Source organism: Mesoplodon bidens, assembly GCF_964165515.1.
Source record: "Mesoplodon bidens genome assembly, chromosome: 10".
Taxonomy (NCBI): Eukaryota; Metazoa; Chordata; class Mammalia; order Artiodactyla; family Ziphiidae; genus Mesoplodon; species Mesoplodon bidens.
In genome coordinates, this window is record NC_138172.1 from 48,331,290 (window position 1) to 48,345,416 (window position 14,127).

At 50.9% G+C, this 14,127-nt stretch overlaps 1 protein-coding gene across 5 annotated transcripts in view; it reads right to left on the reverse strand.

The window, feature by feature from the left end:
• XYLB (xylulokinase) overlaps window positions 1-14,127 on the reverse strand; it is a 49,442-nt gene that overhangs the window by 33,355 nt on the left and 1,960 nt on the right. For 4 of the 5 annotated variants that reach the window (XR_014016808.1, XR_014016809.1, XM_081245628.1 and 1 more), the window contains exons 3-9: window positions 11,508-11,577; window positions 9,641-9,721; window positions 7,188-7,274; window positions 6,192-6,320; window positions 5,297-5,362; window positions 3,541-3,613; window positions 1,398-1,516 (exon numbers count right to left, since the gene is read on the reverse strand). Coding sequence is in view for 3 of the 5 variants with exons in the window: in XM_081245628.1 (XP_081101754.1) it covers window positions 1,398-1,516; window positions 3,541-3,613; window positions 5,297-5,362; window positions 6,192-6,320; window positions 7,188-7,274; window positions 9,641-9,721; window positions 11,508-11,577 (625 nt within the window). In the remaining 2 variants the exon portion in view is untranslated. Of the gene's footprint in view, window positions 1-1,397; window positions 1,517-3,540; window positions 3,614-5,296; window positions 5,363-6,191; window positions 6,321-6,652; window positions 6,870-7,187; window positions 7,275-9,640; window positions 9,722-11,507; window positions 11,578-14,127 lie in introns of those variants that run through there. The other variant, XM_081245630.1, reaches the window with a different exon arrangement.

Consider the following 14,127-nt stretch of genomic DNA (forward strand, 5'->3'; position numbering starts at 1 on the left):
CGGGCTACCTCTTAGAGGCACGTGTTCCTGGCATAAGGCAAACAAAGCTGGTTGCTGTGGACAAAACACCGCTCTCCATCTCACTTGAAACAAAAAGCCGTGTGCGGAATACCAGTCCCAGAGGCTTGGCTGTTTTCTGTTAGCCCTTCCTTTTTCTTTCTGCTGTGCAACAGCCTGCCTGGGTCCTGAACTGTCTGCTTCTACAGGGCAGGACACCCTTAATTTAAGCTCTGTGCACTGGCCTCACGGCACCCTCTGGATGATGACGATTTGGCTTTGAGATTCTGCTCATGGTGGCAAAGGCTGTTTTCAGCAGGTCGCTGTTCATCTCAGAAAGTGCCTCTGTGGTTGGGACTCCACACGTGAGGAGTGAGGCACTCGTGATAGCCTGCTTCTCCTGGTGGCCCACCCCTCCCAGCTCTGTGACTCTCCCCGGGACTCAGGGGTCCTTGTCCTTCCTTCACAGCCAACGCTCTGCACCACCCAGGGGTTCTGCTTGTTCTGGCTGTGGGGCACACGCTCCCCGCCAAAGGGCCGAGTGCAGGGCCCAACCAAGAACTTAGCCGGCCAACTAGGGGAAACCAGGGCATGGACAGCCAGTGTCTATTCCGAATGTGGGTGCCACACTGATGGTTAAAGGTTTTTTGTTTTTAATAAATTTATTTATTTATTTTTGGCTGCATTGGGTCTTTGTTGCTGCACACGGGCTTTCTCTAATTGCAGCAAGTGGGGGTTACTCTTTGTTGCAGTGCATGGGCTTCTCGTTGTGGTGGCTTCACTTGCTGCAGAGCACAGGCTCTCGGAATGCAGGCTTCAGTAGTGTGGCTCGCAGGCTCAGTAGTTGTGGCTCGCGGGCTCAGTAGTTGTGGCTTGTGGGCTCTAGAGAACAGGCTCAGTAGTTGTGGTGCACGGGCTTAGTTGCTCTGCGGCATGTGGGATCTCTGGGACCAGGGCTCAAACCCATGTTCCCTGCACTGGCAGTTGGATTCTTAACCACTGCACCACCAAGGAAGTCCCTGGTTAAAGCTTTTTAATTGAATTGTTTGGTTTTTTGCTGTTAAGTTGTATGAGTTCTTTATATATGTATTGGGTATTAAACCTTTATCAGATATATAGTTTGCAAATATTTTCTCTCATTTGATAGGTTGCCTTTTCACTTTGTTGACCGTTTCCTTTGCTGCATAGAAGAGTTTTACTTTGATGTAGTTATTGCACCTGAGTACAAGACACTGACACAGACATTTTGCTCTGAATCACGTCAAATACTTATCTTGTACTAGACAAAGCCACATGTGTGTGTGCCCATGTGTAAATGGATGGGTGTGTGTGTATACTACACAGCTTTCCCAGTAGCTGCCAGCTCTCCAGTGAGTCGCATCACTGGGCAGGGAACCTACCACAACCGAGCATGACGGCACCGGCAGGCCGAGCTTCTCCTCTAAATGAGGTGCACAGGCACCAAGGCAAGCCTGCGACCAGACTTTGTCCTGGATCCGCAACAAATTCATTCCAGAACCTAAGGAAGGAAGGAAACAAGAAAGAGAAACCTTAAAAAAGGACCTTTTGTAAAAATGCACAAATCTGGCCGAGAGTGGATCATTCTTGCAGCAAACGTGTACCTGGAGCTCTTTCCCAATGGAACGTATACAATGTGCCTGGGTAACTCTGGAACCAGAGAGCCAGAGGTCAGCAGGGCCCTTAGGAACACATGCCTCCGCCCCCCCAAACATTCCTCATGGGCTTAAATCCCACAGTTAGCCTGGAAATCCATTGCTCTAAGACCTGGCTGGGAGAGGGGAGCTCCCACCAATATCACCTAGGATGGCTCTGCATGTCCCCTGGGGTTCAAGGCTAGAAGCCCTGGCACTGATATGGGTCAGCTCTCAGGGATTCCCCAGTCACATCTAACTTTTCGAGGAAAGCTCTCAGACGCCTCTAAACTTCCTCATGCTCGTCACTAAGATCAGCTAAGTCTTCCCTAAAACGATCTACTTTTCCCAGGGTTCTCCTGAGGATGGGGAGAGGGGAGAACCCAGAGCTCAGGTGGACAGCCCTCCTCCTCTATGGGCCCAGGTGGAGGCAGGCAGGTGGGAGGCAGGCAGGTGGGTTGGGTGCTGCTAGAGCCCCATGCCCATATGAGATGGTCAGACTGCTGGTAAATTAAGAGGTGACTTCTGGACAGTGAGGGGAGTGGGTGGAGACCCAGCTGAGGATGAAGCTCAGGAATGTCTAGAGCAACAAACATAACCTTCCCCAGCAGCACTTAGCAGCTGGCTGGGGTGAGTACGGAGGACACAGGTGGATACAGGCTACTCCATGGGTAGGGCTCTGCTGGTCTGAGCTCCGTGGAGCTGGGTTCCTGTGTGGGACGAAGCTTTTCTTCTCCAGATTGTGAGTGAAGCTTCAGGACCACGCCTTAGCCACCCTACTTGCCCTGAAAACTAGACTAGCGTCTGGTAGATGACAGCACTCACACACTTCAGCTGAGCTCCGAGACTCGGGGCGACTCGAGGCTCTTCCGAGGCCACCCTCCCGGGCCTGGGCACTTCCTCTGCATTCTCCTCTCTCCATGCTAGTCTCACCCAAGAGCTCCTTCAGCAACCTCCTCCCAGCTCTCCTTCTTCACTGGCATCGTTTGCATGTATTTATTTGTTTGTTTGTTTGTTTATCAGAGTGTAGTTGCTTTACAATGTTGTGTTAGTTTCTACCATTCAGCACAGTGAATCGGCTCTACATATACACATATCCCCTCTTTTTTGGATTTCCTTCCCATTAAGGTCACCCCAGAGCACTGGGTAGAGTTCCCGGTGCTATACAGAAGGTTCTCATTAGTTATCTGTTTTATACATAGTACCTGCATTTATTTTTGTTAGGGTTTTGATTCCAGAAGCTCACCACTCTCATGAGTTCCCCAAATGTGGACAAAAACTTCAATAAGTAACTCCTTGTGGGAGCCAGGCTCCAAGATGATCCCTACTCATCCCCTAGTGTTCACACTGTTTGAGGTCCCCTCTCCCTGTTCCCGTAGGTCTGTGTGACCAGGGACAGGGATGTACATCACTCCCAAGATCATGTGAAAGACTCTGCAGCTTCTGCTTGGCCGCTGTCTCCTCTCACCTCTCGCTTGGGGTGAATCCAGCTCCTATATGGGGGAGGGGCTCACGTGGCAAGGAACTGAGGCCTCTGGCCCACGGTCACGTGTGTGGCCTGGAAGTGGATCCTCCAGCCCCAGTCAAGCCTTTAAGTGACCGCAGTGCTGGCAGCCAGCTTGACTGCCACCTCCTAAGAGACCCTACGCCAGAACCATCCAGAGAAGCCACTCCCTGATTACTGACCTTCAGAAACTCTGTGAGATTAATAAACATTTATGACTCTCAGCTGCTAAGCGCTGGGCCCATTTGTTACACCGCAAAAGATAATACACTCCCTTCTTGGCAACAGACGGTAGGGCTGGAAGACTGGCACCCACCCGGGTGCATGGGGCTCACGCTGCCCGCACGTCCGCTAAACAGACCCACACCATGGACTCTGAAGACTTACCGTCACTGTAGTCAATAGGAGAGTAAGACCCAAGGAACAGAGAAGCAGCAAAACTACTGACCAAGGAAATTCTCTGCAGAAGAGAGAAACACAGTGAGATTTATGACTCACTTCCATAAACAACTGACTACTTCTAAGACACACACAACAGGACAAGAGTTTTAAACTGGGGAGGGAAGTAGAAATTTTGAGCAAGATGCCCCAGCAATGTGAGGGACTGAGTATCCCTCAGTCCTTCAGGGCATTTTGAGTGGCTGGAACACCAGGCAGTGACTCCTTAGGAAAGCCCCTTGCTCTACAGTTTCTGACAAGCCATAAAACTGTCAAGTTCAAAATGGAAAAAAAAAAAAAAGGGGAGTTCCCTGGTGGGAAGGATTCCGGGTTTTCACTGCCTGGGGTCTGGGTTCCATCCCTGGTCAGGGAACTAAGATCCTGCAAGCTGCGAGGCACTGCCAAAAATAAAAACCAACAACAAACAAACCAACTACAAAACTTTATAAAAAAGCCACGCTTAGGGAAGCAGGTTTCCACCCAGAATCCATATGCCAGGGAGTGTGGTGCCCTGATTTCCCTCCTCCATGTCTGTGGTCTTTATATCTAGTCACAGAGGAAGTGGGATGCGTGGCCACAGGATTCAGAAACAACAAACACAGTCTCAAGGGTTCAGAATGAGAAGGGAAAGCCGGCCCCTCAGAAGCCAGAGGCGCCAAACATGAATGGGAGGAATTGATAATGGATTCTAAATGTCACCCTGAGGGTCTCTGCTTCCACGTGGGAATCACGGGCCCTTGGACCAGGGGAGAGAATGCCATCACCTCCTGTCCCCAGTTGGGCCACCTTTGTTCCACACATAGAATTCAGAGAATTTTTATCACCCCCTCTACCCAAAACCTTCATTAACGGCTAAAGCTGCAGAGTAATCTGGAACCTTGAATCATTAAATTAAAACCTGCATGTTAACGTCCAAGATTTAAAAGGCAGTTTGGGTTAACACAAGCTGATCATTTTCTAATTACTCAGAGAGGATAATCACTAGCCAGGATGTTGAGCTGCTTCTCAGGCAGCATTAAGTGCTGGCTTTCAGCAACTGTGGATCAAGGAATGAACCTGGGTTCCTGGCTCTGGTTGAAGGGCCACAGCTGGAGACATTGGTCCAGCCTTACAAATTTCCTAAGAAAACAATGACCCCACACCAATCAAATGCAGGTAACCATCCTGCATTAACCATAGAAATTGAGTAGACAGCCTAAGGGCACCCAGATCTCCTACTCAGGTGGTCCCGGGAAGCCACCAGTCCCCCTGCTCCCACCCTGCCCTGACCTCCACCCTTCTGGTCAGGAGAGCCCCGGAATTCTCTTTCCCACAATTCCGTTCTTTCCCTCCTCTTTGGAAAAAGTCTGACAATGAGAATAAAAGCAAATTGGATATATATCATTTTTAATGTCTGCTAATCAATGTTTTTAGCCCATGCACATGAGATTTATTTATGCTAAGTTATAAAAGGAATTCAACTGTGACTTTCAATCAAAGAGGAATGTTTAGGGACTTCCCTGGTGGTCCAGTGGTTAAGACTTTGCCTTCCAATACATGGGGTGTGGGTTCGATCCCTGGTTGGAGAGCTAAGATCCCACATGCCTTGTGGCCAAAAAACCAAAAACAGAAGCAATACTGTAACAAATTCAAAAAAGACTTTAAAAATGGTCCACATCAAAATAAAAAAATCTTAAAAAAAGAAAAAGAGGAACATTCAACCAACCTCTGTGTGTGAGTAGGCCTCGGGGTTCTGCTGGTAAAGCTTTGCAATTTGGTTTCCTGTAAATCGCTGGAAAAAGAGTGCAAATTCTTAAAAACCCAAATCCTACAGGGAATGATCAACTTCATAAAGTAAAGTTCGTGCAGCATGCTCTGAAGATGAGTCAGCGTAATGAGAGCTTAAGGCCTCAAACCTGAAAATGTTTGATGTCTGCTGAGCATCCTTAGTAATAAACCTTGTTCCTCACACAGGAGGGTGTCTGCTCTGACCAAGGGCACCCATGCAGGGGACTCAGGTATTATCCCCACCCACATTCTTCTTCCTTAAGGCAACCCAAGTGGGGCTGGTCCTATCCCCCAAACCTCTGCTCCAGGGAGTATCGAATTACTCCAGCTGGGCCAACAGCAGCCACCCTATGGGATGGGGTAGGACCATGGATGAAGCCAACAGGAAAGAGGCACTCTTATTTTTTTTTTTTACTTTCCCAGGAGCTGCACTAAGCATCTTACAAGCACTGACTCTTTTCAGCTCCCAAACTACCCAAAATGGAAGTCCTATTTTTATCTCCAGGTTAAAGAGGTTGAAACTGAGGTGCCATCATCACCCGCATACACAGCACAGCCTGGGTCACACATCAGTTCTGACCTGGGAGGGCTGAGGCGCAACAGGAGGTCTGCCCGTGCTCGCTTAGCGGCACACGTGGCCTTGCTCAGAATCAGGGGCCAGAGTGCCCAGTCCTGGCTCCACAGGGGTGGCACCCACACAGCCTCACGTGATCCCCACAGGGACAGGCCACCAGCCATGTCCTCCCAGACACCCAGGGAGAAGGCACCAGAGCCAGCAACCAGACCTTCCTCCTGGCCCAGCCCGTCCCCAGCCCGTGGCGGGCATCGCCCACCTCATAGGCGCGGGACCCGGTGAGGCAGCTGAGAGCCTGGGCCCCACCCACGGTGGCCTCCAGCTGGCGACACTGGGCTGTGGTGCTCGAGTCCATCCACACCGGGCAGTCACTGATGGAGAAACAGGCCTGGAAAGAAGGGGCGGAGGCACAGGCATGAGCTCCGCCCACTGACTCTGGGGGCCCGCCCTGGCGCTGGCAGTCACGCCCATCACAGCAGCTGTGGACGCCTCTTCCCTGCATGTGACCTTGGAAGACGCATGGGCAAGCCCTTCATGTCCAAACCTCGGCCCGGCCTAGCGGGGTCTCTCCCCAGAAAGCTCAAGGTGGAAGGTTCTGGCGAGGACACCTGAGCACCACAGGCAACACCAGAGATGGGCGGTGAAGGGCCTGAGCTGCAGCAAAGGGCAGCTTGGGGGGAGCCTGTGGAGCCTGGGAGAAAAGGAGACGCCAGAGCCTACCTTCCCAGCATCACCAGGAGGCATCACGTCCCAGGGGGGGATTCCTGAGGGAGGAACTCGCAACAGAGTCCTGCTGGGCTGGAGGGGACCAGTGTGATGTGGGCTGTTAGCACCTGAGCCTCTGTCCAGACAGCAGGGATGTCTGTGGCAGGCAGGCAGGGAAGACCACGCTCACAGGACTGCTGCCCAAGCCAACTTCCCACACCCTTGATGATGCACAAAAAAGCCCAGGCTGGGCCTCCCTGGTGGCGCAGTGGTTGAGAGTCCGCCTGCCGATGCAGGGGATACGGGTTCGTGCCCCGGTCTGGGAGGATCCCACATGCCGCGGAGCGGCTGGGCCCGTGAGCCATGGCCGCTGGGCCTGCGCGTCTGGAGCCTGTGCTCCGCAACGGGAGAGGCCACAGCAGTGAGAGGCCCACATACCGCAAAAAGAAAAAAAAAAAAAAAAAAAAGCCCAGGCTTCAGGGCCCACAGGACTGGGGGCCCTTCTCCCCACTACGGAAGTTTCTCAGACTCCCACAGCATGGCCAGTTACCTGCAGCTGCTCATGCAACAGGAGGTCCGGTGACAAGCTTGTCAGCACCTGGCTGGCCCCAGCCTTCCAGTACACGCTTCCATGTTGCTGCCGAGGGAAAACCCAAGCCCATGTTCACGGGGCCGTGGCCACACACCTGTGTCAGCCTCCTGGAGACCCAGAAAGACCCCAGACCACACGCCAAAGAACTGGACTCCAAGCCTGCCCCGCCACTTGCAAGTTGTAGAGGTCATCACCTTTATGAGACTTGGTTTTCATTTCTATAATATGGGGAAGAACTCTGCCCTGTCCACCTCAAAACTTGTAGGAAGGGTCCAAGAAAGAACTATGGGTCTGGATTTTGGTGGCTTTGTAAAACTGTATTTAAATATATTGCTCATAACAATATAACTTGACATTCACTCATTCATTCACTTACCCATTATTCATTCAACAAACACTGATGGATCACCCAGATCGTGCCAGGCACGGGACAGATGACTAGGGTAGTATTGTCGCTACTCTGCAGGATACTGGAGTTGAGTCAGGGAAAAGGACACAAAACGGACAAAACCCTATTAAGTGCAGTGGCAGGGCTGTGGGCACACAGAGGAGGGGCATCTAGCCAGCTGGGGGTGCAGGTGGGTAGAAGTGGATGTGATAATTAGGGAAGGATCCCAGAGTTGAAGGTGGAGGTGCTCCACGCAGAGAGTAACCACAGCTGAGAGAGGCTGGCAGGTGCACGGAAGGGGCCTGAGGCTGGGGTGGGGGGGCAGTAGGGACTGGAGGGGGAGGTGACAGCCTGGGCCTTGACATCCATGCTCGGGAGGCTGGGGTTTATCTTGGGGTGGTGAGAACTCTGGATTGGCAGGGGAGTGACATGGCCAGGGCTTAATGTATGAAAGGGCTTGTGGGAGTCATGGAGAAGGTAGGTTGGAGGAAGGGAGGAGAAGCAGAGGCCCAGAGAAAAATGATGGGTACCAGGCCCGGGGCAACAGAGGCGGAGTTGGAGAAGAAGTGGCAGACTCAAGAGTCATGTACAGGGCTTCCCTGGTGGCGCAGTGGTTGAGAGTCCGCCTGCCAATGCAGGGGACATGGGTTCGTGCCTCGGTCCGGGAAGATCCCACACGCCGCGGAGCAGCTGGGCCTGTGAGCCATGGCCGCTGAGCCTGCGCATCCGGAGCCTGTGCTCCGCAACGGGAGAGGCCACAACAGTGAGAGGCCTGCGTACCACCAAAAAAAAAAAAAAAGAGTCATGTACAAATCAGCAGCACGAGGGGACCCCCTGCATGTAGGGGTGGGAAGATGGAGGGGTCAGGAATGACAGCTGGGTTGTGGCCCCAGTGGAGAAGCAGAACTCCCCAAGAAAGGGCACCGGAGGAGGACATCGGGGGAAAGACAGTGTGCTCAGTCTGGGACATGGTAAGTTTGGCATATTCCTGGGACATACGGCCAAGGGGGCGGAGGGGATGTCTGGGAGGGAGAGGGTGTCCAGGCCTGGGGTTTAGGTGAGACATGTGGCCAAGATCACCAGGAACGCTGTTTAGTGTAACAAGGACACAATCAATACACTCCTGTTAGGTCAGGGGAAGAAGAGGCATCTTCAGAAGCATCAGTAAGTGCTCTCTAATGAGGATGTGAAGACACGCTAATCCAGCATGGAGCAAAGTGATTCGGAGGATAACACTGGACTTGAATCCTGACTCCTCCTAGCAGCTATGTGACCTTGGGCCAGTGACATCACCACTTGGTGCCTCTGTTTCCCCATGTAAATGGCAGTGATAATAAAAGCAGCTAAAACTTAAAGGTTTTTTTGCCCTGTCCTATGTACTTAACATTCACATTGACCCTACGGCACATGAGAGTATGGAGGCACCAGAAAGCTGGACGACGTGCCCCAGGTTGCTGCTGGTAAATGGCAGAGCTAGGGATCAAACCCAGAGCCCCTGCGCTAACCACTGCATGATACCACCTGGTACAATCGTTATGAGGATTAAGTTAGTGCATGTAAGATGCTCAGTACTGCACCTGCCATACACTAAGTGCTCCATGTTCTTTGTCACCATTATTACTAATATCTCTACTACTAAAACTGCTATCATTATTAGCATGATTTCTGACTTTGCTTTTACTTCCAAGAAACAGGAAAGCAATTTTGTGCCCTCCAACAGTCATAGTACATTCATGTCAAATGCTTCCTCTTCCCCTTAGAGGACCTCTATCCAGTGCCTCCTCACCCTGTGTCCTATTTTTATAACGCTTAATTGTAAGAACGGTCTCAAATCCTTTTGCAAGGAGGCAAGAGATATATCCACCAAGGTGAAACAGCTGTACGGATTTTCACTGCAACAAAATGTGCGCCGTGGCTTTCAAGAACAAGCACCTTCCCTCGAGGGAAGCTGTCGCCTCAGCACCTGCACCACTTCCCAAGACAGACGCCCTTATGCCATAGATGGAGGCTGCAGTGAACAAACCTGGCCCGCCCCAGACAAGGCGAGGACTTGAGAGAAGTCAAAGCCCGAAGCCTTCATCTTCTCCAAGATGATATCCAAAGCCTGAGAAGAAACACAGAATCCACCGTGACTGTCCTGAACCACGGAACCAGGCTAACACACAAGCCTTGATTCGGACTGTGCGTGCCTGCCCTTCCAGCGGAGGCAGAGAAGGAACAGAGAACTCGGGATTTGGAAGCACTAGAATAAATACATCAACTAAACGAGTAGGCATCAAGCCAACAAAAAAGTGAGCTATGCTAAAAATATCCTAAATAAATGGAATCAGGAACCAGCACTCCTCAAATTTTGCTTCTCCAATTGGTGACTTCCAGGCACGCAGGAAGAGCAAAAACGAGGTGGCTCAAATTTCGGTTTCTTTTATCTGCATTTTCAACCCACCATATTAGTGATATAACTTCACTGCAATGGAGAAGCAAAGAGCAAAGCAGAGGCTCCCATCAGAACAGGGCTCCAGGCCCAGACTCCTGTGTCCGGGAGTACAGGTTGGAGGGAGTAGGTAAAGATGGTGACCCTTTGTCCCAACCCCCTATTTCCCCCTCCACCGTCTGGTTGGAACTGCCTTTCTGGCAAGACCCCATGTGTGGGATGGATGGTGCCACCCAGCAGAGCTTGACACTTCCCCGGGAATTAGATACGGATCCCAGGCTGTGTTTTCTTCAGGGTACAGAAGCCACTGCAGCTTTGGCCTGACCCTCCCACCCCCATCCTATGCCGGGAGGGCTCTTTCACAGTCTTGGCTGCGGCTGCCAACTTGGCCCTGCTTGCCAAACCTCAGGCAGGGAGTGGGGAAGAGCTGGGGAAGGGACTGGCAAAGCTAGAACAGGTCCAGTTCTGGGGGCCCCGCACGAGTAGCAATTATCCTGGTCCCAACCCCAAGCCCGGCTCTCTACTCACTTGCCACCTCCCCAAATTAAGGCCTTGGCCCATCCGAAGCCCCTGACATCCTCAGTGGGACCTCCAGACAGCGACTCTTGCCGGTTACCCCCACTGCCACTGCCCTGTGGCCCGGCTCAGCCCCCTGAAGTATTTCCCCGGCAGCCTGTGTGGCGGAAGTTCATCCTTTACCCCCAATCCTCCAGTATGAGTCAGGGTTAGGCCGATAAAAAAGAAATCATCCTTGTTACATTAACAGAAAGAAGTTAGTACAGGGAATCAATTAAACAGGTACTGGAGGACTGAAAAAGCTTTGGCCAGACACATTCAGTGCTGCCTCTGGCTGGCCTCTAGTTTCAGGGTCTCAGGTCCCCTGCGGCCCATGAGGCAGCCCTTGGCTCCTATCATACCTGCCTGTGCTGTCCACACACCCTGGCCCTGTGGCCCCGTGGGTCACCCGGATCTGGCAACAGGCATCTTCCTTTCTCGCTGGTCCTGAGTGGGCAGGCCTGGCTTGGGATGGATCTGAGCCTGACTGGGCAGGTCACAAGCCACCATTCTGAAGGCCCCTGCTCCTGGAGTTAAAGAGCCTGGCAACTGAGCACTAAGAGAAGAGCCCAAGGGCCACGTTTGGGTCTCAGGGTTCAAGGGTGGCCACAGGGCCTGAAATCAGAGCGTTTGGGAAACGTTTGCTCTGTGGCATTTTAAAGATGGTCACTGGCAGGACTTTCCGGCTGCTCTGGCTTCAGAACCTGGAAGCCCTTTGTGAGTCCTCTCAGCTCAGGAGTACTGAGGCTGCGTCTGGCCCTAGGACCATGCAGATTCCACTTCCCCAGGAGGACCTCTCACCAGAGGCTCTCATGAGCTGCCACCTTTGGGCTTCCTAGCAAATCGCCAAGTCTGCTGGTAAGATGGGCTGGGAGAGGAGAGGGACAGGAATTCCTGTACCTACCTGGACCCACATCAGGACTGGAGAAGTCACTGTCAGTCCATCCTCGTGAACATGAACTCCACCCTGAGTCCTACAAGCAGAAGAGAGAATATGGGATAGAGCCTCAGGCGGGGGCCCGGTGATGGCAGACCCTGGATCCCTCCCACAGAAGGAGAAGCACCCTCCCACCCCCGCAGCCTTGTGTGGGAACTCTAGATCGAAGAGGGAAGATGCTGGGCAAGATGGAGAGAGAAGGCATGGAAATTGCCTGGTGTGGCCCAGAGGTGGCAATTCTCGGAAAGCACCGGCAAAAACAAGCCTTCTCAGTATAAGGGGTTCACCCTGCAAGGCAGCCACTTGGAGCAGTGGGCATGAAGGGACTGGAGAAATTTGGGGTTGGATTAGAAGCCCTTCCAAATCCACTTCATAATCTCGGAGTGAGGAGGCCTTTTAAACAATGACTCAAAACCAAGAAGCAACAGAAAAAGAGACTGAGAAATTCAATGACATAAAAAACAAAAACTCAAATATGGCAACAACAGCAATAACCCAAGCAGAAGAAAAGAAATAATTAAAATTCGAACACGAGTCAATGAAAATGAAAAGAGAAAATCAACGAAACCAAAAGCTGATCCTTTGGAAAGATCAATAAAATTGATAAATCTCTAGCCAGGCTCATCAAGAGAAAAAAGAGAGAAGACACAAATTCCCAACATCAGAAATGATAGAAAAGGTCATCACTACTGATCCCACAGGCATCAAAGGACAATAAAGGAATATTATGAACAACTCTATGGCCACAAACCTGATAGGTTAGATGAAATGGACCAGTTCCTTGAAAGACACAAACTACCAAAGCTCTAACACGGGTGGCCTGCAGTTATATAAAATATGAAAGCAAGGGCTTCCCTGGTGGCGCAGTGGTTAAGAATCTGCCTGCCAATGCAGGGGACACGGGTTCGAGCCCTGGTCTGTGAAGATCCCACATGCCGCGGAACAACTAAGCCCGTGCACCACAACTACTGAGCCTGCACTCTAGAGTCCGCAAGCCACAACTACTGAGCCCACGTGCCACAACTACTGAAGCCCCCGTGCCTAGAGCCCGTGCTCCGCAACAAGAGAAGCCACCGCAATGAGAAGCCTGTGCACCACAACAAAGAGTAGCCCCAGCTTGCTGCAACTAGAGGAAGTCTGTGCAGTAATGAAGACCCAATGCAGCCAAAAATAAATAAATAAATAAAATTAAAAAATATATATATGAAAGCAAGGTGGCTTCCAACCTCAGCTCAAAGGAGACACATCAGCTGGGGGAGAAATAGATGGCAATACAAGGTGATGGGCAGTGAGAGGGAAAGGCCAGCACAGAAGGCTTCAAGAAGGAAGTGACATCTAAAATAGACACGGAGGGAAACTTCTACCAGGACCTCTCTGAGACACCTCAAAATCAACAAATCCACAGCTGTTATGGACTGAATTGTGTCCCCCAAAATTCATAAGTTGAAGGACTTCCCTGGTGATCCAGTGGTTAAGACTCCATGCTTCCACTGCTGGGTGCACGGGTTCGACCCCTGGTAGGGGAACTAAGATCTCACATGCCACACAGCTCGGCCAAAAAAAAAAAAGAAAATTTCTTGAACTGAATAAAAAATGAAAATACAACATATCAACTTAAAAAAAAAAAGATTAGGACATAAATAACATAACTGGGAGCACCAGGGGTGCACTCACACAGAGAGACAACCATGTGAGAGGCAGCAAGAAGGCAGCCATCTGGAAACCAAGGAGAGAGACCTCAGAGGAAAGCAAGGCTGCCAGCACCTTGAAATTGGACTTCCAGACGCCAGACCCATGAGAACATAAATGTCTGTTATTTAAACCACCCAGTCTGTGGTATTTTGTTCTGGCAGCCCTACCAAACTAATACAAAATCTAAACTCATGATCTTTCTTCTGGAAACCAATTCTCTTTCATAGTCTACCATCCACCCTGAATGCCAGCCAGAAGCTTCACCTTCATATCTCACATTCAATTCTGTACCAAGACCTGCCAATTTTACCACCCAGCTCTCTCTCCTCCAGTCAACATCATTTCTCATCCAGATGATCTTGAAAAACCTCCTCAGTAGTTTTCCAACCTGTATTCTGGCCACATCCCACCTGCTTTCCCACTGCACCAGAGAGATCTTTTCAAAACACAAATAAAACCATGTCATACCTCCCCAGCCCCCCCATTCCTATGGCCCTTCAGTGGGTGACCATAGCTTTTAGGATAAAGACAAACTCTATTCCATGGCCTATATGGCCCAACCCAGCTTCCACCTCCCTCTCTGCTCCCCAGCCACTTGACCTTCTTCAGTTCCATTAATGAGCAGTGTTCCTTGCCACAGGGCCTTTGCACATGCTGTTCCTTCTGCGTGGAAAGCTCTCTACCTTCTATCACCTGGCTAACCCCACTCATTCAGATCTTGGCTTAAGCACTACTTCCTTAGGAACATTCCCTAAACTACTCTCACAAGTCTAGGTCACATTCCTTTACAATAAGCACTTGAAGAAGTGAGTTTCTTTCCTTCAATGGCCTTCTCTGAGTTTATAAACAAACATTCTTTTGGTTTTTTTTTTCTTTAATCAATCAGTCTTTGATT